The sequence below is a fragment of the Sardina pilchardus genome, chromosome 15, assembly GCF_963854185.1.
Source record: "Sardina pilchardus chromosome 15, fSarPil1.1, whole genome shotgun sequence".
In the NCBI taxonomy this organism is placed as follows: Eukaryota; Metazoa; Chordata; class Actinopteri; order Clupeiformes; family Clupeidae; genus Sardina; species Sardina pilchardus.
In genome coordinates, this window is record NC_085008.1 from 1,498,481 (window position 1) to 1,515,980 (window position 17,500).

The 17,500-nt window shown below is 44.1% G+C and overlaps 1 protein-coding gene across 6 annotated transcripts in view; it reads left to right on the top strand.

Annotated features, from left to right (window-relative positions):
- The window catches only part of mast3b (microtubule associated serine/threonine kinase 3b), a 68,576-nt gene that overhangs the window by 11,048 nt on the left and 40,028 nt on the right, over window positions 1–17,500 (top strand). For 3 of the 6 annotated variants that reach the window (XM_062555570.1, XM_062555573.1, XM_062555574.1), the window contains exons 3-4: window positions 7,862–7,950; window positions 11,382–11,454. In XM_062555570.1, coding sequence (XP_062411554.1) covers window positions 7,862–7,950; window positions 11,382–11,454 — 162 coding nt within the window. Of the gene's footprint in view, window positions 1–2,219; window positions 2,721–7,861; window positions 7,951–11,381; window positions 11,455–17,500 lie in introns of those variants that run through there. The other 3 variants (XM_062555572.1, XM_062555575.1, XM_062555576.1) reach the window with 2 other exon arrangements.

Genomic DNA, 17,500 nt, shown 5'->3' on the forward strand with positions numbered 1-17,500 from the left:
CTCAGCAGGGTTCAAGTTTTACGCCATTTCTCAGAGCTTTGAGCCAGTTCTGATTTCCTTTGGAATCCCTGACCCTGAATTATGTCAGGTTAGGGCCCCTGACCCTGAATCAGGTCATCTTAGGGCCCCTGACCCTGAATTATGTCATCTTAGGGCCCCTTACCCTGAATCATGTCATCTTAGGGCCCCTGACCCTGAATCAGGTCAGGGCCTCTTCCTCATGCCATGTGCTTTCGGATGTAGCTTTAATTAGCTGAGATTGAGTAGGTTCATGCTTTTTATGCATGTCTGTGTGTGTGTGTGTGTGTGTGTGTGTGTGTGTGTGTGTGTGTGTGTGTGTGTGTTTGTGTCACTGATGGACGTTGTACAGATATTATTGACAACATAGGGTTCACATGTGTAGATTCAAGTTTTTTGTGCATGTGTGTCTATGTGTGTGTGTGTGTGTGTGTGTGTATGTGTGTGTGTGTGAGAGAGAGTGTGTGTGTGTGTGTGTGTGTGTGTGTTTTTTGTATCAGTGATGAACATTGTACAGATATTATTGACAACAGGCAACAGGAGTTACATGTGTAGATTCATGTTTTTTGTGCATGCATGTGTGTGCACAAACAGGTTAGGTCACACATACACACACACACAGTTTGACTAGCATATATTCTGTAGAGCTCACCCCGGCAGGTGTCAGACAGACTGATGTGAATATCTTCTTGATGCAGTTGAGATATGCTTGTTTGTTTATTAATTAATTTGTTTATGTTTGTGTACATTTGTTGAGCCATTCTAAACACAGTTTATTTTTTTACTTTGTTCTGATGCTTACCAACTTTGGGATCAAATGGCATACAGAGAGGCAGTATCATGTCTACGTGCTGAGAGTTCCAGTTTTGGTCTACATGTAAAAGCAACAGTTGAAACCGAACGGGTCACACTCCTGCAGTTCTCTCAGACTTGAGCAGATTGTCAGGCGGCCACTTCCTTCCTCTGTAATGGCTTTGGGTCATTACCTCTTTCGCCTATAGGGGGCGCTTCAGGTCCTTCAGGCCTGTGTTTGTCTGGGTTGAAATGGTTTGGGTAATCATTGGATGAATTTTGGTCATTATGACAATTGCAATTCAGTTGTACACCAGTGTGATAAACCTTGAATGGAGACTTAGAATGTAGATCATTTAAAAAGCAAGAGTCAGATTTGTGTCCCAGTAATTGATACTCAATGGATTACATTCTAACAGACTTTTGGATACAAAAAAAGTTTAGTCCGTAGACCAGGTGCACGAAAGGCTCTTCTGTTCACTCATTTATTTCGTTAACTGTGTTGTAACGGCATCTTCTGTTATCTTCTCCTCCTCACACTGAATATCTTGTTTGTCCAATAATAACAATTTCAACACACATAAATCCTTCTTTGTTGTAACATGCTGATACCCTCGTGCAACAGCCATCTGGGTCCGTGTAGACACTAATTGCATTGGAAATAGCGACAGGTTCAAATACACCTGGCTCCACCGGAGACAACAAGTGCACAGAAAGCCTTTCGTGCACGTTTTTTTTTTTAATATATATATTTTTTTTATTTAGACCCATGAGATATTCACTTAGCACACCACAAAGAGGCAGTCTAACCTCTCTAATGTCATTGAAGTGATCTCAGATGTCATTGGGTTCCCACTGTAAAGAAGAGTTGACGATTCTGTGATAGATAGATAGATAGATAGATACCGGTAGATACTTTTCAAGATACATTTCCGAGTTTCAGGGACCCAGGCCTAGGCTAGCCTACAACAGGCCAGTTAGCTTACAACAGTTTCTCCAAAATGCATAACCTGTCTGCTAGATATCATAACACTACCAACAAAAAACTAGTTTACATGTGTAGATGTTTAGGCCTATAAATATAGGCCTACTTATTTTAGAGGGTTGCACCATAATAGATTTTTTTTGTGAAGCCTTCTGCACTTAATTGCACAGGTTATTTGCTGTGTGAAAACAATTTGTAAGTATACAAATGTTCTACTAAAGTCGTAAATATTACTGTCGCTCAAATTAATGTAGGCCTATATCTATGATTATGCTACAATAAATTTTCACAACCTGTGGAGCCAGTGGATTAAACCATTTCAACCGCGGACATAATATACCCCCCCTATTTGGAGAGAATGGTACATCCCAACGATGTTGTTAGCGCACCATCACAACCGAAACTTTGAAATAATGATAGCTGCTAGCTATTAGACCGGAGTTGGTTGTGCTGTCACGGATAACTGTCTGGCGAAGATGGGACCACTGAAAACTGGATATTTGCAGGTCAAAGTCATTTTAATCGAAGAGGCATGCCGGTGACCACAGCAAGACCTAACGTCTGCATGGAGGCGGTAAAAGTGGAAATAATTACAGTGTGGTGTCAGTTTACTGATGCTAGCCAACTCATATTTTGAGATTCTCTGGCTAGTGTTAGCTTCTAAACCCAGCCGCATAACGTTAGCTGGCTCAAAACCCAGCTATCATCATGAAGAGCTGGGTTAAACAAGTGTTCTTTTGCGCTCTCCTGATGCACATTACACGACCAAGAGGAGGATCTTCTCTTCTTTCCGTGTAGGATTATTCTGTCATTTTTATTCGGCTTCTCGGACCATATCCACAATGTCTGATCCAGGTAACTGGACTGCACCGCCAACTCAAAAATCACATTTTGTAACGGGCGCGATGCTGAAGCGATCAAAAAGGTAACGTCAATCATAACGTAGATCTAACGTTTATCTCTGTGCATTTATCTCTTGAGCAGCCGCTTCAAGTGGCGAAATGTCATCGTTATATAATCAGCCAAAGCCATTGACTTTAGCCATCTTAACTGTAACCATCTTCCAACAGGGTTTTGCTTTTACAAACACTTGTTTTGTGACGCATGCAAACGTTATCTACAAGTTGTTTCCTAACCAGACTGCTGAACCCGACTACCTTTTTCATTGATTTGACTGCATGATTAACAACACTACCAGCCTCCTCCCGCCGCCCGCTGAAGTTGTCTTTGTGCAGTTGTCTCTGTGTAAATTAAACAAGTTAAAGTTTGGATGTAGATCACACCACTGTGTACAGTAGGTACTAAACTCGTTTAGTGAAATCCGTGTGATGTGTAGTTAAAGGTGCTGTAATAGTGTATTTTCCCCTCTCGTCCGTAATGTGTAAAGCTTCTGTCGGTTCTTTTGTCAGCATGGGGAGCCATGTGCACGCAGACGGTGCGCTGTTTATGTGTGCGCCGTATTGCGATTGCGAGGCGGGTTGTTTCAGGCGAGATGTGGTGTTCGGTTATTTATGTTTTTCCTGAAGCATTAACGCTGTTGTTGCGGTGGATCTTAGAAAAATATTTCGGAAACAAGGCAAGCAGAGTCATTCGTGTTTGTTCTGAACGGCTATGTTTTAAACAGATAAGAGATAAACAGCAAATCTTCAATTCGTGGACTCCACAGTCAGACCGCGTATGGAGTAACAGTGGCCGATTTTCGTCACCTCAGATTTAGCCTAAGGTAATTACTGGTGTCACCTTGTCCGCTTGGTCTGCGTCCGACATTGTGAAGACTTGAGAATCTGTCAGATTGATGGATGGGCTTGCCTTTCAATGCCCTGCACTTCTTCCCTGGCGTCCTTTTCTCTTGCCCTGGCTGTGTTTGGACCATAGAGTGCATAAAATAGGTTCAGTGTTTGTGTCCATATGCTATCAATCTGAATATTAATGGTAACTTGGATAATATAGCGTCTTTCATCATACCCAAGTTCAGTTACTGAATGTGTGAGTGCAGGCCGGAGTCGTGAGATGTTTCTTAGGTGGTAGAAGGCGGACTTGGTCGTGGTGATGTTGATGTGGGACCGGGAGGAGAGCGTGGAGTCCAAGATGGTGCCCAGGTTGTGCACCTCAGGAGATGGTGAAATGGAGCAGCCTTCCACAACCAGAGCCAGCTCTCCAACTCTCCACAACCAGAGCCAGAGCCAGCTCTCCAACTCTCCACAACCAGAGCCAGAGCCAGGTCTCCAACTCCCCACAACCAGAGCCAGCTCTCCAACTCCCCACAACCAGAGCCAGCTCTCCAGGTCTCCAACTCCCCACAACCAGAGCCAGCTCGCCAGGTCTCCAACTCCCCACAACCAGAGCCAGCTCTCCAACTCCCCACAACCAGAGCCAGCTCTCCAACTGTGTGTGTGTGTGTGTATACACTGGTGACTTCCTGCACTTGGTGCAACCTGAACCTCCTGTTGCGTCCATGAAAGGTTGACCTGTGCCCTGGTGTTGGCTTGAGAGGCGGGAGAGTAAAGCCTTAATCTCCATCAGCCCCCCCCCCCCCCCCCCAGCTATGCTATGCTATGCCGTGCTGGACAGTGGCATGGAACCAGGTTGGGATGTACCTGACTCCCTGCTGGGTCTTGAAGTGCTGAACTGCAGGCACACACACACAGATGACTTTCAGATAACACTAAGCTGAGCAAGGGTGTCACTTTCAAATTCATGAATACTTTTTTTTTTTCCTGTCCCAGAATAGTTTTGTGGTTTCAGATCTTCACAGCAGCCTCTGGTGCGAGAGCTGTCGTCTGGGTTGTTGTTGACATCTCACATGATGCTGATTTTTGAGTCAAAATGCACCGTAAACAATCAAGCATGTTGCCATGACATTAGGCTGCTGCTGCAGCATTAGACTGTGCCACATAAACACCTCAAATGAGCCAGTCTAATAAACTGTGGAAAGTGCTCCAGGTCCTGCTAGACAGGCCAGTTAGTACATCACACACATAAGGTGCCTGTCATTCGGCTTTTATACGTCCTCCCTCGCTCCTCGGGCCTCGATCCTCACTGATGTACATAAAGAATGATGGGGCGGCAACAATGGGATAGTCTATCCGGTTTTAGTTATTGAGGATCGAGGAGGCATGTTGAGAAGCACCTATACTCACACACACTCACACACACACCGAGGAGCCAAGGATGTCGAAATGCAGTTCTGATTCTTCGTCTAAGGAGTAATAGCACTGTTACGCCCCCAATCAGGGACAACCAATAGGATACGTCCACAATCAGGGGCCACCAATAGGATACGTCCACAATCAGGGGCCACCAATAGGATACGTCCACAATCAGGGGGCAGGGTTTCCCCCAGAAAAAATGTTAGTTAAGGTGGTGTCTGTCCAGGGGAAGGGGGCGTCGTCGTAGCGTCCCCGCCGCATCGCCGCCACTGCCCTACGAGGGGGGGGGGGGGGGGTCGAGACCGTTGGTTTAACTGCAGCCGAGACCGAGTGACAACGGCCGAGTCTTTTAGGAAGCAAGTCTGAGTCGAGACCGAGTCTTAAAGGAGTCAAGGCCGCATCAAGACCAACCAAAGAAAGAGGTTTTCATAATTTACATCACCAAGGATCATCTAACAGTTCAATTCCCAAAGGGTAGAGAGGGGATTGTTGGCTACAGGAGCAGTCTAGCACACACTTGTCTAAATCACTTCTTTTCTGATTTACTTTAAGACAAGGAGGTCAGCTGAAGTAAAAATTTAGTAGGCTGTCAGCATTTCATTAATGTTGAAAATGTTGAATTTTGACACTAATGACAGCAATATACCTGGATTTCACATTCATTGTATCAGATTTAATTGTATCAGCAACCAATTAAACAGTAACACAATTTAGACAATATTATACCTTAAAAGTGTAAGTTTACAACTCCAATACAGGGCCTTTTGTATCTTTCAAAACCTTTGCACTGCTCAGCATAGCACCATAGGATATATTTTAAAGCCAGTCAATATTATAATGTTCTATTAAAACTAAGAATATTTGTAATGGTGGACATTTTAGAATATACCATGAAATAAAGATTGAACTGTGTGAAAATATAACATTGTGACTGTATGGTAAAGTTAATGAATTGTGATTTAGTAGCCTAAAGCTGCTATTCTTTGATTGAAGCTGTATAGTGTGCGTGCCTGTCGCTCATATAGCCTAAGAGAGCCGGAAAGTTTTTAATGCTTTTTAAAACATAATTAGCGAGATCGTATCGCATTGAACGCTAATATTTTGTCACTAGCAACCAAATCTGTCATCTGTCAAATACAGTTGCATGTTCAGCTCTGAACAAAAACATTCAGGAATTATTTCTACAAAACGCAAACGTGCGTCCCACCCGGTCGGGATGAATGAAACTGGCATGGGAGACAAAAGGCTACAGTTTAAAGTTTAAACTAGCCTGTGTAAACCTCAGGTAATTTCAGAATTTTACAACACGTGAATGAATAGCCGTCAAAAGTTGTTGTTAGCTGTAGGCTAGAAGATGGCACAAGTGTTTGTCACAACAAATTACAAGATGCAGTGGGCTATGCATTCATAGTAGACGAGTGATAAAAAAAAAAGATTTGCGCTCAAAAGTGTTATGCCGCTCATCCCACACATTTGGTTGATTCAACGGAGAACCATTCCTGTGGGAGTCGTCAAATCTAGCTAGGTTTAGGCTATTTGTGTTCGCAGTCACTCTGAGATATGCGTGGCAGTGGCACCCGATATCAAATACTCATGCTGAATGAGCGCGTCGCCTGTGCGCATAGGCCAACTCGATTGGAATTTTTTTTTTTTTTTTTATGCGTTCTACAGAGAAGGGAGACTAGCGGCTACGGTTTGGAATGACAGGGAGAAAACATGACAGAGTAATACGGCGAATATCACTATACATAATATATTTATTTATTTATTTATTTATTTATTGAAGACGCTAGTTAAGGCGGCAGCCCTGTGTTGTTAAGGCGGCCGCCTTAGCAGGAAAGCGCTGCGGGAAACCCTGGGGGGCCACCAATAGGATACGTCCGTAATCAGGGGCCACCAATAGGATACGTCCGTAATCAGGGGCCACCAATAGGATACGTCCGTAATCAGGGGCCACCAATAGGGTGTTGATTTGATGGTGTCAGCAGCACAGCCCAATAGGGTGTTGATTTGATGGTGTCAGTGCAGCCCAACAGGGTGTTAATTTGATGGTGTCAGCGCAGCCCAATAGGGTGTTGATTTGATGGTGTCAGCGCAGCCCAACAGGGTGTTTGTGGTGGTTGGGTGTCGGAGCACTTCCTGGGGGTCGTTTCTGTAGGCTGAAGAGGCTTCAGTCTGTGCTGCTCTACTCTCATCAGAGAGATGTTTTCGTTCCAAAAAGCAACCAAGAGTTGTCCTCTCGTAATTGGTCAGCTGTCCAAAACAGTGTGATGTAGGACGTGGGATTTTAACATTTCCCAACTTTGAAAACAGCTCTGAGTTGCAGAAAAAGACGCACATGATTTAAAAAAAAAAAAAAAAAAGCTTTTTTTAAAAAAAAATATGATCTTAAAGTGTCCTAAGGACAGTGGACACCGCCGCCTCTGTACTGCACACTGTGTCCCCTGGACGCGGCGACAGCCCCTGACCTGACCACGCTGTGAGGAGTTACCGCAGTGTAGCGCAGCGCAGCGCAGGCGTTGTTCCCAACGAGAGGCGTTATGGAATGTTGAATATGAGATGGATGGGCTTCTTATGCTAATATGGCAGCATTTCTCAATATTGCTTGGACGTTTGTGTGTTATATTGCAGGGCCAGTATGGACGTGTGTCTGTGTGTGTGTGTGTGTGTGTGTTATATTGCAGATTGCAGGGCCACTATGGATGTGTGTATGTTATATTGCAGGGCCAGTATGGACGTGTGTGTGTGTGTTGTATTGCAGGGCCTGTTTGAACATGTGTGTGTGTGTGTGTTATATTGCAGGGCCAGTATGGACGTGTGTGTGTGTGATGGTTTGGACGTGTGTGTGTGTATGGTGTCCAGGCATCGTATTGTGTGATGGATGTGTGTTTATTTCTCTTTTGTTTTGGGTTTGCAGTTGCCGTAGCAGCAACAGGAAGAGCCTTGGAGTGGGAACTCCGTCCCCCACACTGTCCCGCCCTCTGTCCCCCCTCTCCGTCCACACAGGTAAGCACACACACACACACACACACACACACACACACACACTCACTCAGGCAAGATATGAACATACACACACACACACACACACACACACATACAAATGCACACAGGTAACACACACATACACATACACACAGGTAAGACACACATACACATACACACAGGTAAGACACACACACACTTACACATCCACACAGGTAAGACACACCTGAAGCCCTGAGCGGCCTATTTCATGCTGCTTTCATCTCTTTACAGGGATGCAAACAGCTCGCTTTTCGGCGCCTCCCGCTTTTTTCACGTCGCTTTGTGGGACTTGTGTGAATCATGCAAATCCGAAGAGTTTTTTTTAGAGGGGGGGGGGGGGGGTCTGTAGATAATTGAGATGCAGTAAATGAAGAAGAAAACAATTCTTTCTACTTCGAAGTTGTCCATTGAATTGCATGTGACAAGGGGAACCATCTAGACATCAAAGAATTCACTGAGGGCAGCGACGGAGAACGGTAGAAGGCTACTTTGCCTATGGATAACCAGATTACGCACCTTTACGCATGTCCTCCGCTTGCCATGTGGATAAAGTTAAGTTCGTCATGCACACCTCTGGATGGGTTATAAAAGCTGACTCTGCTGATATCATCAATAATAAAATCAGGATTAAGATCAGATCAAACAGCTCTGTGTCTACCGTAACATGTCCAAAAATAGCCTTTGTCTTTTAAGTGTCGGGAGGAGCACATCTGTCTACTGTGGAGCATAACCTAGAATTGTTTTTTAGACTATGCCTACTTAGCCTATTATGGGAAGACAATTACGTGAGTGAGGCTAATTTGTCATGTTATGTTGTTTAGTAGTTGTATTGGAAATCATGGCCTTATAGTAGTTATTAATTTATGTCAACATCGTTTGAATTGTAGCAATGTGGCTATAATCGCGATTAGCATAATTTTGGTTTAGCCCTTATCATTTTTTGCATTTAGATTACCAACCAACTATATCCTCTTTTTTTATTGGCCTACTATGTTTGGATTAGATGTAGCTGGCAGTGCAGCAACCTGCCTTGACAAAAAAAAAAAAACTTGTAGGAGTGTATATGGGACTTGCATAAAGAATAGCTATAGTATAGAATATAGAACACAATAAAGCAATGTTGAGAAGAGCTAGTCTTATAGAGGAGCTGGTTGGACATTAGCTTATATAAAAAATAGTATTCCCATCATTTGTTTGTACTTGGCAGTAATTGTTTTGTCTATATTATTAGTGGTGTGCCAATATTTCACTGAAACCTTAGAATGTGTAGGCATGGGCTAATAGGCTATGTAGGCCTAAACAGCAAGTTTAGGGGGATTTTGCAATTTGCAAAAATCATTTTGGACAAAACAAAAAAAGGTTGCACTGGGTGTTCTTTCAAGATTTCAGTGCCCAAACATTACTACAATGGCTTTTTTCCGGCATACACTGCATGCTCAAGGTGCAGTAGTTTGCCAAGATGATGATGATGGTACAGCAACTTTGACTCAGAGTAAAGGTACTGAACATCATGACCCCCCTACATTGACCGTAGTGACCATATATAGGCCTTCCTCCAAGATGCTCGATACCCATAATGCACCACCCCACGGCCACCGGCGCCACACTGCGCACCTACGCACACCTACCCCCCCCCCCCCCCCCCCCCCGCTCCGAGGCTCTCTTTTTTGACCACATGTGTGTTTGCATCCCTGTCTTTAACAACAACCCCCTCATCATCATCATCATCATCATGATCATCATCATCATCATTAGTCAACTGCCCTGTAGAGCCATCATGACTGAACGCCAGCACACGCACGCTCTCCCACTGGGAGGAAGTGACATCAGCGAGTCTTCTTATGCTGTAAGAGCCGGAGCTGAATCAACAATAGCAAACAAAGAGAGCACAGGGCTCAGGCAGGGCATGGCTCTCACATTAGCCTGCGCCATTATTGCTATTGTTATGACCTCTCCTCTAGCACAGAGCAAGGCGAGCATGGAGCTTTTGCATGGAGCTTTTGCATGGAGCTGCATACAGGGCATTAAGTCCTTTTGTGATGTTGTTTTGCTTACTAAGATGGGCTAGGTAACTTATGTTGATTCAAGGTATTAAGTCCTTTTGTGATATTGTTTTGCCTATTCAGAGATGAGCTACAGTAGGTAGATGATGCTGAGCCTCATGGAAGATGCAAACTCATTTTTGTAAGCGATAAATATAAGGTCTTTGTGACCGCAATAATGTGAGCTTCTGCATCGTACTAACGGCACATAGTCATAAAGAGACATTTATCAGCATCACGCCCTGTTTTAGGAGAAAGTAAGCTTGCATTAAATCATTGATTCCAATGGGCAAGCAAACTAGCAATCTGTCATTGATTCCAATGGGAAAGCAAGCAGGCATTATTGTTTCCAATGGGAAAGAAAGCTAGTAGTCACACGTTACATCTAGTTATTAATTCACAAGAAATTCAATTATTTTACTAACACAACAGTTATGAAGAAATATGTATTTCAGCTATCTGTAGCTGAAACTATATACATTACCAACCTAATTTGTTTCCAATACCCTAATGCTGAGGATAATCTCCAATGAAAATAGTTAGCTTCCCACTGATCTATAACTAATACTGGATAGGCTATCCCATCATTGCCGCCCTATCATTCTTTATCTAGGTCAGTGGGAACGAGGACCGAGGAAGGAAGGGAAGATAGATAAAAAGATGAATGAGAGGCACCCCAGGTGTTAGCACTAGCTTGTTTTAGCGTGGTGCTGGTACTACCAGGTGTTAGCGCTAGCTTGTTTTAGCGTGCTGCTGGTGCTATCAGGTGTTAGCGCTAGCTTGTGCGTGCTGCTGGTGCTATCAGGTGTTAGAGCTAGCTTGTTTTAGCGTGCTGCTGGTGATGCCAGGTGTGCTCCAGTCCGCTCAGCAGGCTGGTGGAGCAGCAAGCACACACACACACACACACACACACACACACAGTCACAGTGGCAGTCACACACACCCCTACACCCCTGAAGAGTTGTTAGCCAATGTGGGTCGTGTTCACAGCTCAGCTCCTGGTTACATCACATACTCACTTACTCAGAGACACACACACACACACACACACACACACACACACACACACACACACACACACACACACACACGCGCCTGGCACCACTGAAAAGCAGTGCAATGCAATGTAATACAAACATACATATTTCAGTCTTTGATGTGCACACAAGATGTGTGTGTTTTGCCAAAGTGAACATTTCTTTTGTGTGTCCATTTCATTATTTGTGTTGTTAGCTAACTGCTGTGTGTGTGTGTGTGTGTGTGTGTGTGTGTGTGTGTGTGTGTGTGTGTGTGTGAAGGTGTGTGTGTGTGTGTGTGTGTGTGTGTGTCTCTGAGCGTTCCCTAATATGTGTGTGTTGTTCTCTCCAGCAGCCAGCAGTCCATTGGATAGCCCAAGAAATGTCTCCACCAGTGCCTCAGTCAACTTCCCCTTCGCTCGCAGGTAAACACAAACACTCACACACTCACACACACTCACACGCAGGTGAACACACACACCCTCACACGCAATTAAACACACACACATGCATACACCCTCACACACTCGTACGCAGATGTGGTGTTTTGTCTGCTGGTGTTGTTTGTGAGGAGAAGCTGCTAAGAGGGACGTCCCAGTGAACAAGTGTCGTAAACAGCTTCATCTGAGCCTACACACACACACACACACACACACACACACACACACACACACGTCCCAGTGAATAAGTGCCGTATAAACAGCTTCTCGGAGCCATCTGCCAGGGCAGCGGATTAGTGCTGACGCAACACGGAAAAGGGCAGCACCTTGTGTGTGTGTGTGTGTGTGTGTGTGTGTGTGTGTGTGTGTTTGTCTGCACCCCCACAGGCGTGTCTACTCTGACTGTATGTGTGTGGTTAGTGTATTTAGAAGGAAAAAAAACAGGATTGTGTATGTTTGTTATTGCATCCCCACAGACGGTGTGTGTGTAGTGTGCAGTGTGTTGGGGATTGTGGAAGTGATGTTGGAGTTCACTTTGGAGTCAAAGGCGTCTGCCACATAGTCACAACCATGTAAAACCACTGTGGATCTCAAGGCTAGTCACAACCATGTAAAACCACTGTGGATCTCAAGGCTAGAGCCATTAGCATGTATAACCACTGTGGATCTCAAGGCTAAAGCCATTAGCATGTATAACCACTGTGGATCTCAAGGCTAAAGCCATTAGCATGTATAACCACTGTGGATATCAAGGCTAGAGCCATTAGCATGTACTAGGGATGCAACGGTACAGTTTTGCCACGGTTCGGTTTGTATCACGGTTTTTGGGCCACGGTAACGGTTCGGTTTCAATATATCAATATTATCTTGGCTCTAGCATACAGGAGGCTATATTTGCCTTTTCTATTTCAAATCAACAATGTGCTTCTACTTACACTTGCAGAGAAAATATTAAATGCATAGCCTGACACAGATGAAGCAGAATCACAAAAATGTATTAAAAGAAAAGAACACCATCATTGCCTTCTGTCATAAACAGGCAATGTTAGGCTATCCATAGTGCAGTGCAGCATAAAGTAATGTGTAGTTATTTATTTAATAAACTCACTGTTCTTCACACATTTAAAGAAAATACTTAACTGTTATACACCCTCAAAAAAGTAGTGAACAATTCTGAAAATCTTCTCAAAATAATTGGTGAGGTAGTATTATGTGTAGTTTCAAATGGATATTTGATTTGGGAGTGCCTGCCCTGTCCTCTTTTATGAACGTAAAAAATGTAAACATAGACAAAAGTGCAGTGCAGCATTAAAAATATTAGAACAATGAAATGAACATTATTGCAACCTGTTGTCAGGGGGGGGGGGGGGGGGGCAATATTCCGAGAAGAAAGTGGCAAATTTGCCACTTCACAAAGTGTCTGTTTCCCCTGTGTCTCCTGTCGTGTGTGTGTGTGTGTGTGTGTGTGTGTGCGTGTGTGTGCGAGAGAGTTGTGTGATTGACGAGTGGACGAGCGATTGACTGATTTAGCAGTGAGTTTATTGTTTTTCGAGTGGACACCTCCCGCTGCCCGTAGCCTAGCATGTACAACGTCAGGAAAATAAATGACCCGAGTTTGGAATGACATGTCAGCCTCCCCATCTCCTATAACCTCCCATCCCTACAATATTTTCCAGTAAACTATCAAAAAGAGAATACACTCAGCAGTGTCGGCGTCACGCTTTCTTAGGCTACTCTAGCGAGCAATCAACGCAGGGCAGAAACCACCGGTTACACTGTTACACACAGACTTTATAATGTGGCAAATTATTTAAATTCTAGTGAACAATTCTGAAAATCTTCTCAAAATAATTGGTGAGGTAGTATTATGTGTAGTTTCAAATGGATATTTGATTTGGGAGTGCCTGCCCTGTCCTCTTTTATGAACGTAAAAATGTAAACATAGACAAAAGTGCCAGTGCAGCATTAAAAATATTAGAACAATGAAATGAACATTATTGCAACCTGTTGTCGGGGGGGGGGGGGGGGGGGGGGCAATATTCCGAGAAGAAAGTGGCAAATTTGCCACTTCACAAAGTGTCTGTTTCCCCTGTGTCTCCTGTCGTGTGTGTGTGTGTGTGTGTGTGTGTGTGTGCGTGTGTGTGCGAGAGAGTTGTGTGATTGACGAGTGGACGAGCGATTGACTGATTTAGCAGTGAGTTTATTGTTTTTCGAGTGGACACCTCCCGCTGCCCGTAGCCTAGCATGTACAACGTCAGGAAAATAAATGACCCGAGTTTGGAATGACATGTCAGCCTCCCCATCTCCTATAACCTCCCATCCCTACAATATTTTCCAGTAAACTATCAAAAAGAGAATACACTCAGCAGTGTCCCCAGCTAACAATTTCTGGTTAGGAGAACGTTTTTAGAACGTTTTTTCCTGGTTAGGAAAACGTTGCCTGAAAGTTGCGAAAGTTGCCACAAGGTTCCCCAGGAAAGTTTTCTTGACGAAAATACTACGTTTTTTTCTGGTTGTTTATTTTGGTTAGCAGAACGTTCTCCTACCCTTTAGGGAACTTTACTATATTTGGTTGCATTAACGTTCCCCTAACCTCCCAGCAACAAAGTGTAAAGGGGGAAAAAATATGTAGAATTATCGTGACATCCAGGCATGGCTCCGCTGTACTCTCTCCATCTGCGGCTACAGCCTATCTGCAAGCTGAGAGGGCGAACGTCTCTGATGACTAAGGCAATGACATTATAGGCTACTACACGTATGTAATTACACTTACCATTAACTGCTTGCTGAACTGCGACGAATACGGTTCTGTTAACATGAATTTGTGTCAGCTAAGTATTTAAATGCGGTTAGGTCTAATACTTTCTTGTCTACGGTGTCTTTTCCTATAATAAACGATTACTCAGATCAAAACATAAGCAGAGCAGGCGCTAGCCTAACACACTGTTTCAACATTCAAAACTGGCTGTTTTTATTGCATCGTATGCCATTAAAAGTCCTCGGTTCAGAATTATGATGGATTTTGGTTTATTTTGTTTTAAATTGGGACTGGGAATTGTGGGATAGGCTGAGTGAACAGCACTGTAACAGGCTATAACTTGGACTACGTGTTAATATAAAACAATTCTCCCCCGGGAACATTGTGCTGTTTAAGATGCAGTCTCAACGTTTGAGAAAGAATTCATTGGAGTCCTCATCATCATATTTTCATAACAAATAAAGCTTTAAAAACATGAATGCATTTCAGGTGCCACTCTAATCGATTATGGATTAATCCAACACTATTCGTCAGATTAGTTAGCATGAAATCGTTGTGTGCCTGCCTGGGACTATGGCTAGCTAGCTCTTCCACCCGGTTTACCCTGTACAGTGTTTTTTAAAAGCCTGTTGGACTTAATGGAATAAGTGCATGGAGAACGATGTGAAGAATGTGATCGATACCATACAGCCAGTAGCCTACGTGAGTAACTTTATCTCTGTGCCAAATGTCTTAAAGTTAGCGAGGTTGAGTCTGCTAAAACACCAACACCCCAGAACTGGCTGTTTTTTTCACGGACCGGAGATGGAAGTTTTTCAGCTTCTCGCGCTGGCCCCTTTAGCTGACGGGCTGGCTGGTCGGCCGAATATCAATCCAACAGAGGGGGGAAGAATAGAATAGGGCTATATGTCGATTTTGCAACAAATTATTCCGACTTTGCAGTGTGGCTGCTGGCCGTGTTCAATTGGAAACTCATAGAAACTCTGGGGCGATTTTCATCAACAATAATCAACCCCACGCACATAACCAGAGAATACCGATATACAAATAAGATACCAAAAAACAACTAAGTAGCAACTTTGTGTGAAAAGAGAAATGCAACCAGAATATAACGCTTTTTTCTTTAGTTGTAATAACGTTCGGGAAACTTTGATAACCTGGAGCTAACGTTCTCTCCAGGGTATGAGAAGGTTACTGATAAACTAACCACAGGAGAACCAGCGGCTAACGTTATTTGCTTGCTGGGATTCAACCAGAATATAACAACGTTTTTTTCTTTAGTTGTAAAAACGTTAGGGGAACGTTATTTGTTTTGACAACCTGGAGATAACGTTCTCTAAACGTTATTAGTAGGTTGCTGAAAAACGAACCATAGGGGAACCAAAAGCTAACGTTAGTGAAAGTTAGCAGAACGTTAATTGTTTGCTGGGTCGGCGTCACGCTTTCTTAGGCTACTCTAGCGAGCAATCAACGCAGGGCAGAAACCACCGGTTACACTGTTACACACAGACTTTATAATGTGGCAAATTTTCGACCTTCTAAAGTGGCAAATTTGCGTCTTTACAAAGTATATATACGTGGCCCTAATACGCCGTCGTATTCGTTATGTCTTTGGGAATTATAGGAATATTGTTGTCGAAAGGCTGCAGCAATGGATGGTTGGGTTTTCGGTGGCAAACTAACTCTCCGTGCTGCTCCACTTAAGGTTACAGCCGGGTGATGAAGGCGCAAGTGGGCCGACATGTTGGATGTGTTATCTTTATTAGGTGATCGTTGTGAAGCAGTGCTTGCAATGCACACTGTGCTTTGTTTACTGACGGTCTTTTTGCCTTGTTCGTGGGCTACTTCAAATGTCGCCATGATCATGCAGCCGCCGGTAAAGTTTGTTTCTTCTCACATGACTCCTTCATTTGCATTTCAACGCGCTTATTGGCTCTTGGGAAATTCAGTAAAATTCTGATTGGTTGTTGCAAGGTTGACGAGAGGCAAGCTGAACAGTCAGAGAAAACGCATCCCCCGGGTCCTAAGCACTCCTCCCTATCGCTCCCAGGCTACGCGCGCGCAATAACCTTGTATTAAATAAAAAGTTTAATGTCGCGTATACCGAAATATTGCGGTTTAGGTGAGTCTATTGAACCGAACAGGCCAAACCGAACGGTTCAATAAATTATTGAAAACCGTTGCATCCCTAGCATGTACAGTATGAGCACTGTGGATCTCAAGGCTAGAGCCATTAGCATGTACTGTATAAGCACTGTGGATCTCAAGGCTAGAGCCATTAGCATGTACTGTATAAGCACTGTGGATCTCAAGGCTAGAGCCATTAGCATGTATAAGCACTGTGGATCTCAAGGCTAGATCCACAACCATGTACAGTATAAGCACTGTGGATCTCAAGACTAGAGCCATTAGCATGTATAACCACTGTGGATCTCAAGGCTAGAGGCATTAGCATGTACAGTATACAGTAAGCACTGTGGATCTCAAGGCTTCATCTAAACTCCACCAGGCTGCCTATCCAGCAGAGCTGCAGTCCCAGAGAGTGTGTGTTTGGGGGAATGAGTATGTGTATGTTGGAATGACTGTATGTTTGTGTCATCAGTGCCATAGGCTGGAGGAGGACAGGTTTGTGTGTGTGTCTGTGTGTGTGTTTATGTTTGTGAATGTGTAAGTGTCTGTATGTGTGTGTGGTAAGGTGTGTGTGTTTGTGTCTGTGTGTGGTAAGGTGTGTGTTTGTGTCTGTGTACGTGTGTCTGTATATGTGTGTGTGTGTGTGTGTGTGTGTGTGTGTGTGTGTGTGTGCGCGTGTGTGTGTGTGTGTGTGTGCGTGTGTGTGTGTGTGTGTGTGTGTGTGTGTGTGTGTGTATGGTAGGCACCAGCTCTTGGTCGGATGTGTGGGTAGGGTGCCGCTTGAGTCATGGATGCTAGAGTTCACATCTCCTTCCATGTCTTCCTTCATGTTTGAGAATGACACACACACACACGCACACTAATCCCCCCCCCCCCCCCCCCCCCCCCCCACACACACACACAGTCAGACAGGAAGCCAGGGTTACCTCTTCCATCACATTTTACCCCAACACAATCATGTCTCATGGTTCCGTAGCTGTGCTGTTCTTAGATGACTACTCAGATGAAAGCCTTCATCTTCCTGTGTGTGTGTGTGTGTGTGTGTGTGTGTGTGTGTTTTGGTGTGTGCGCTGGGGGATTAAGCCCGGTGTGATAGACTAGGGTGTCCTGATCTGCAGTATTACTCCCCTCCCACACACACAC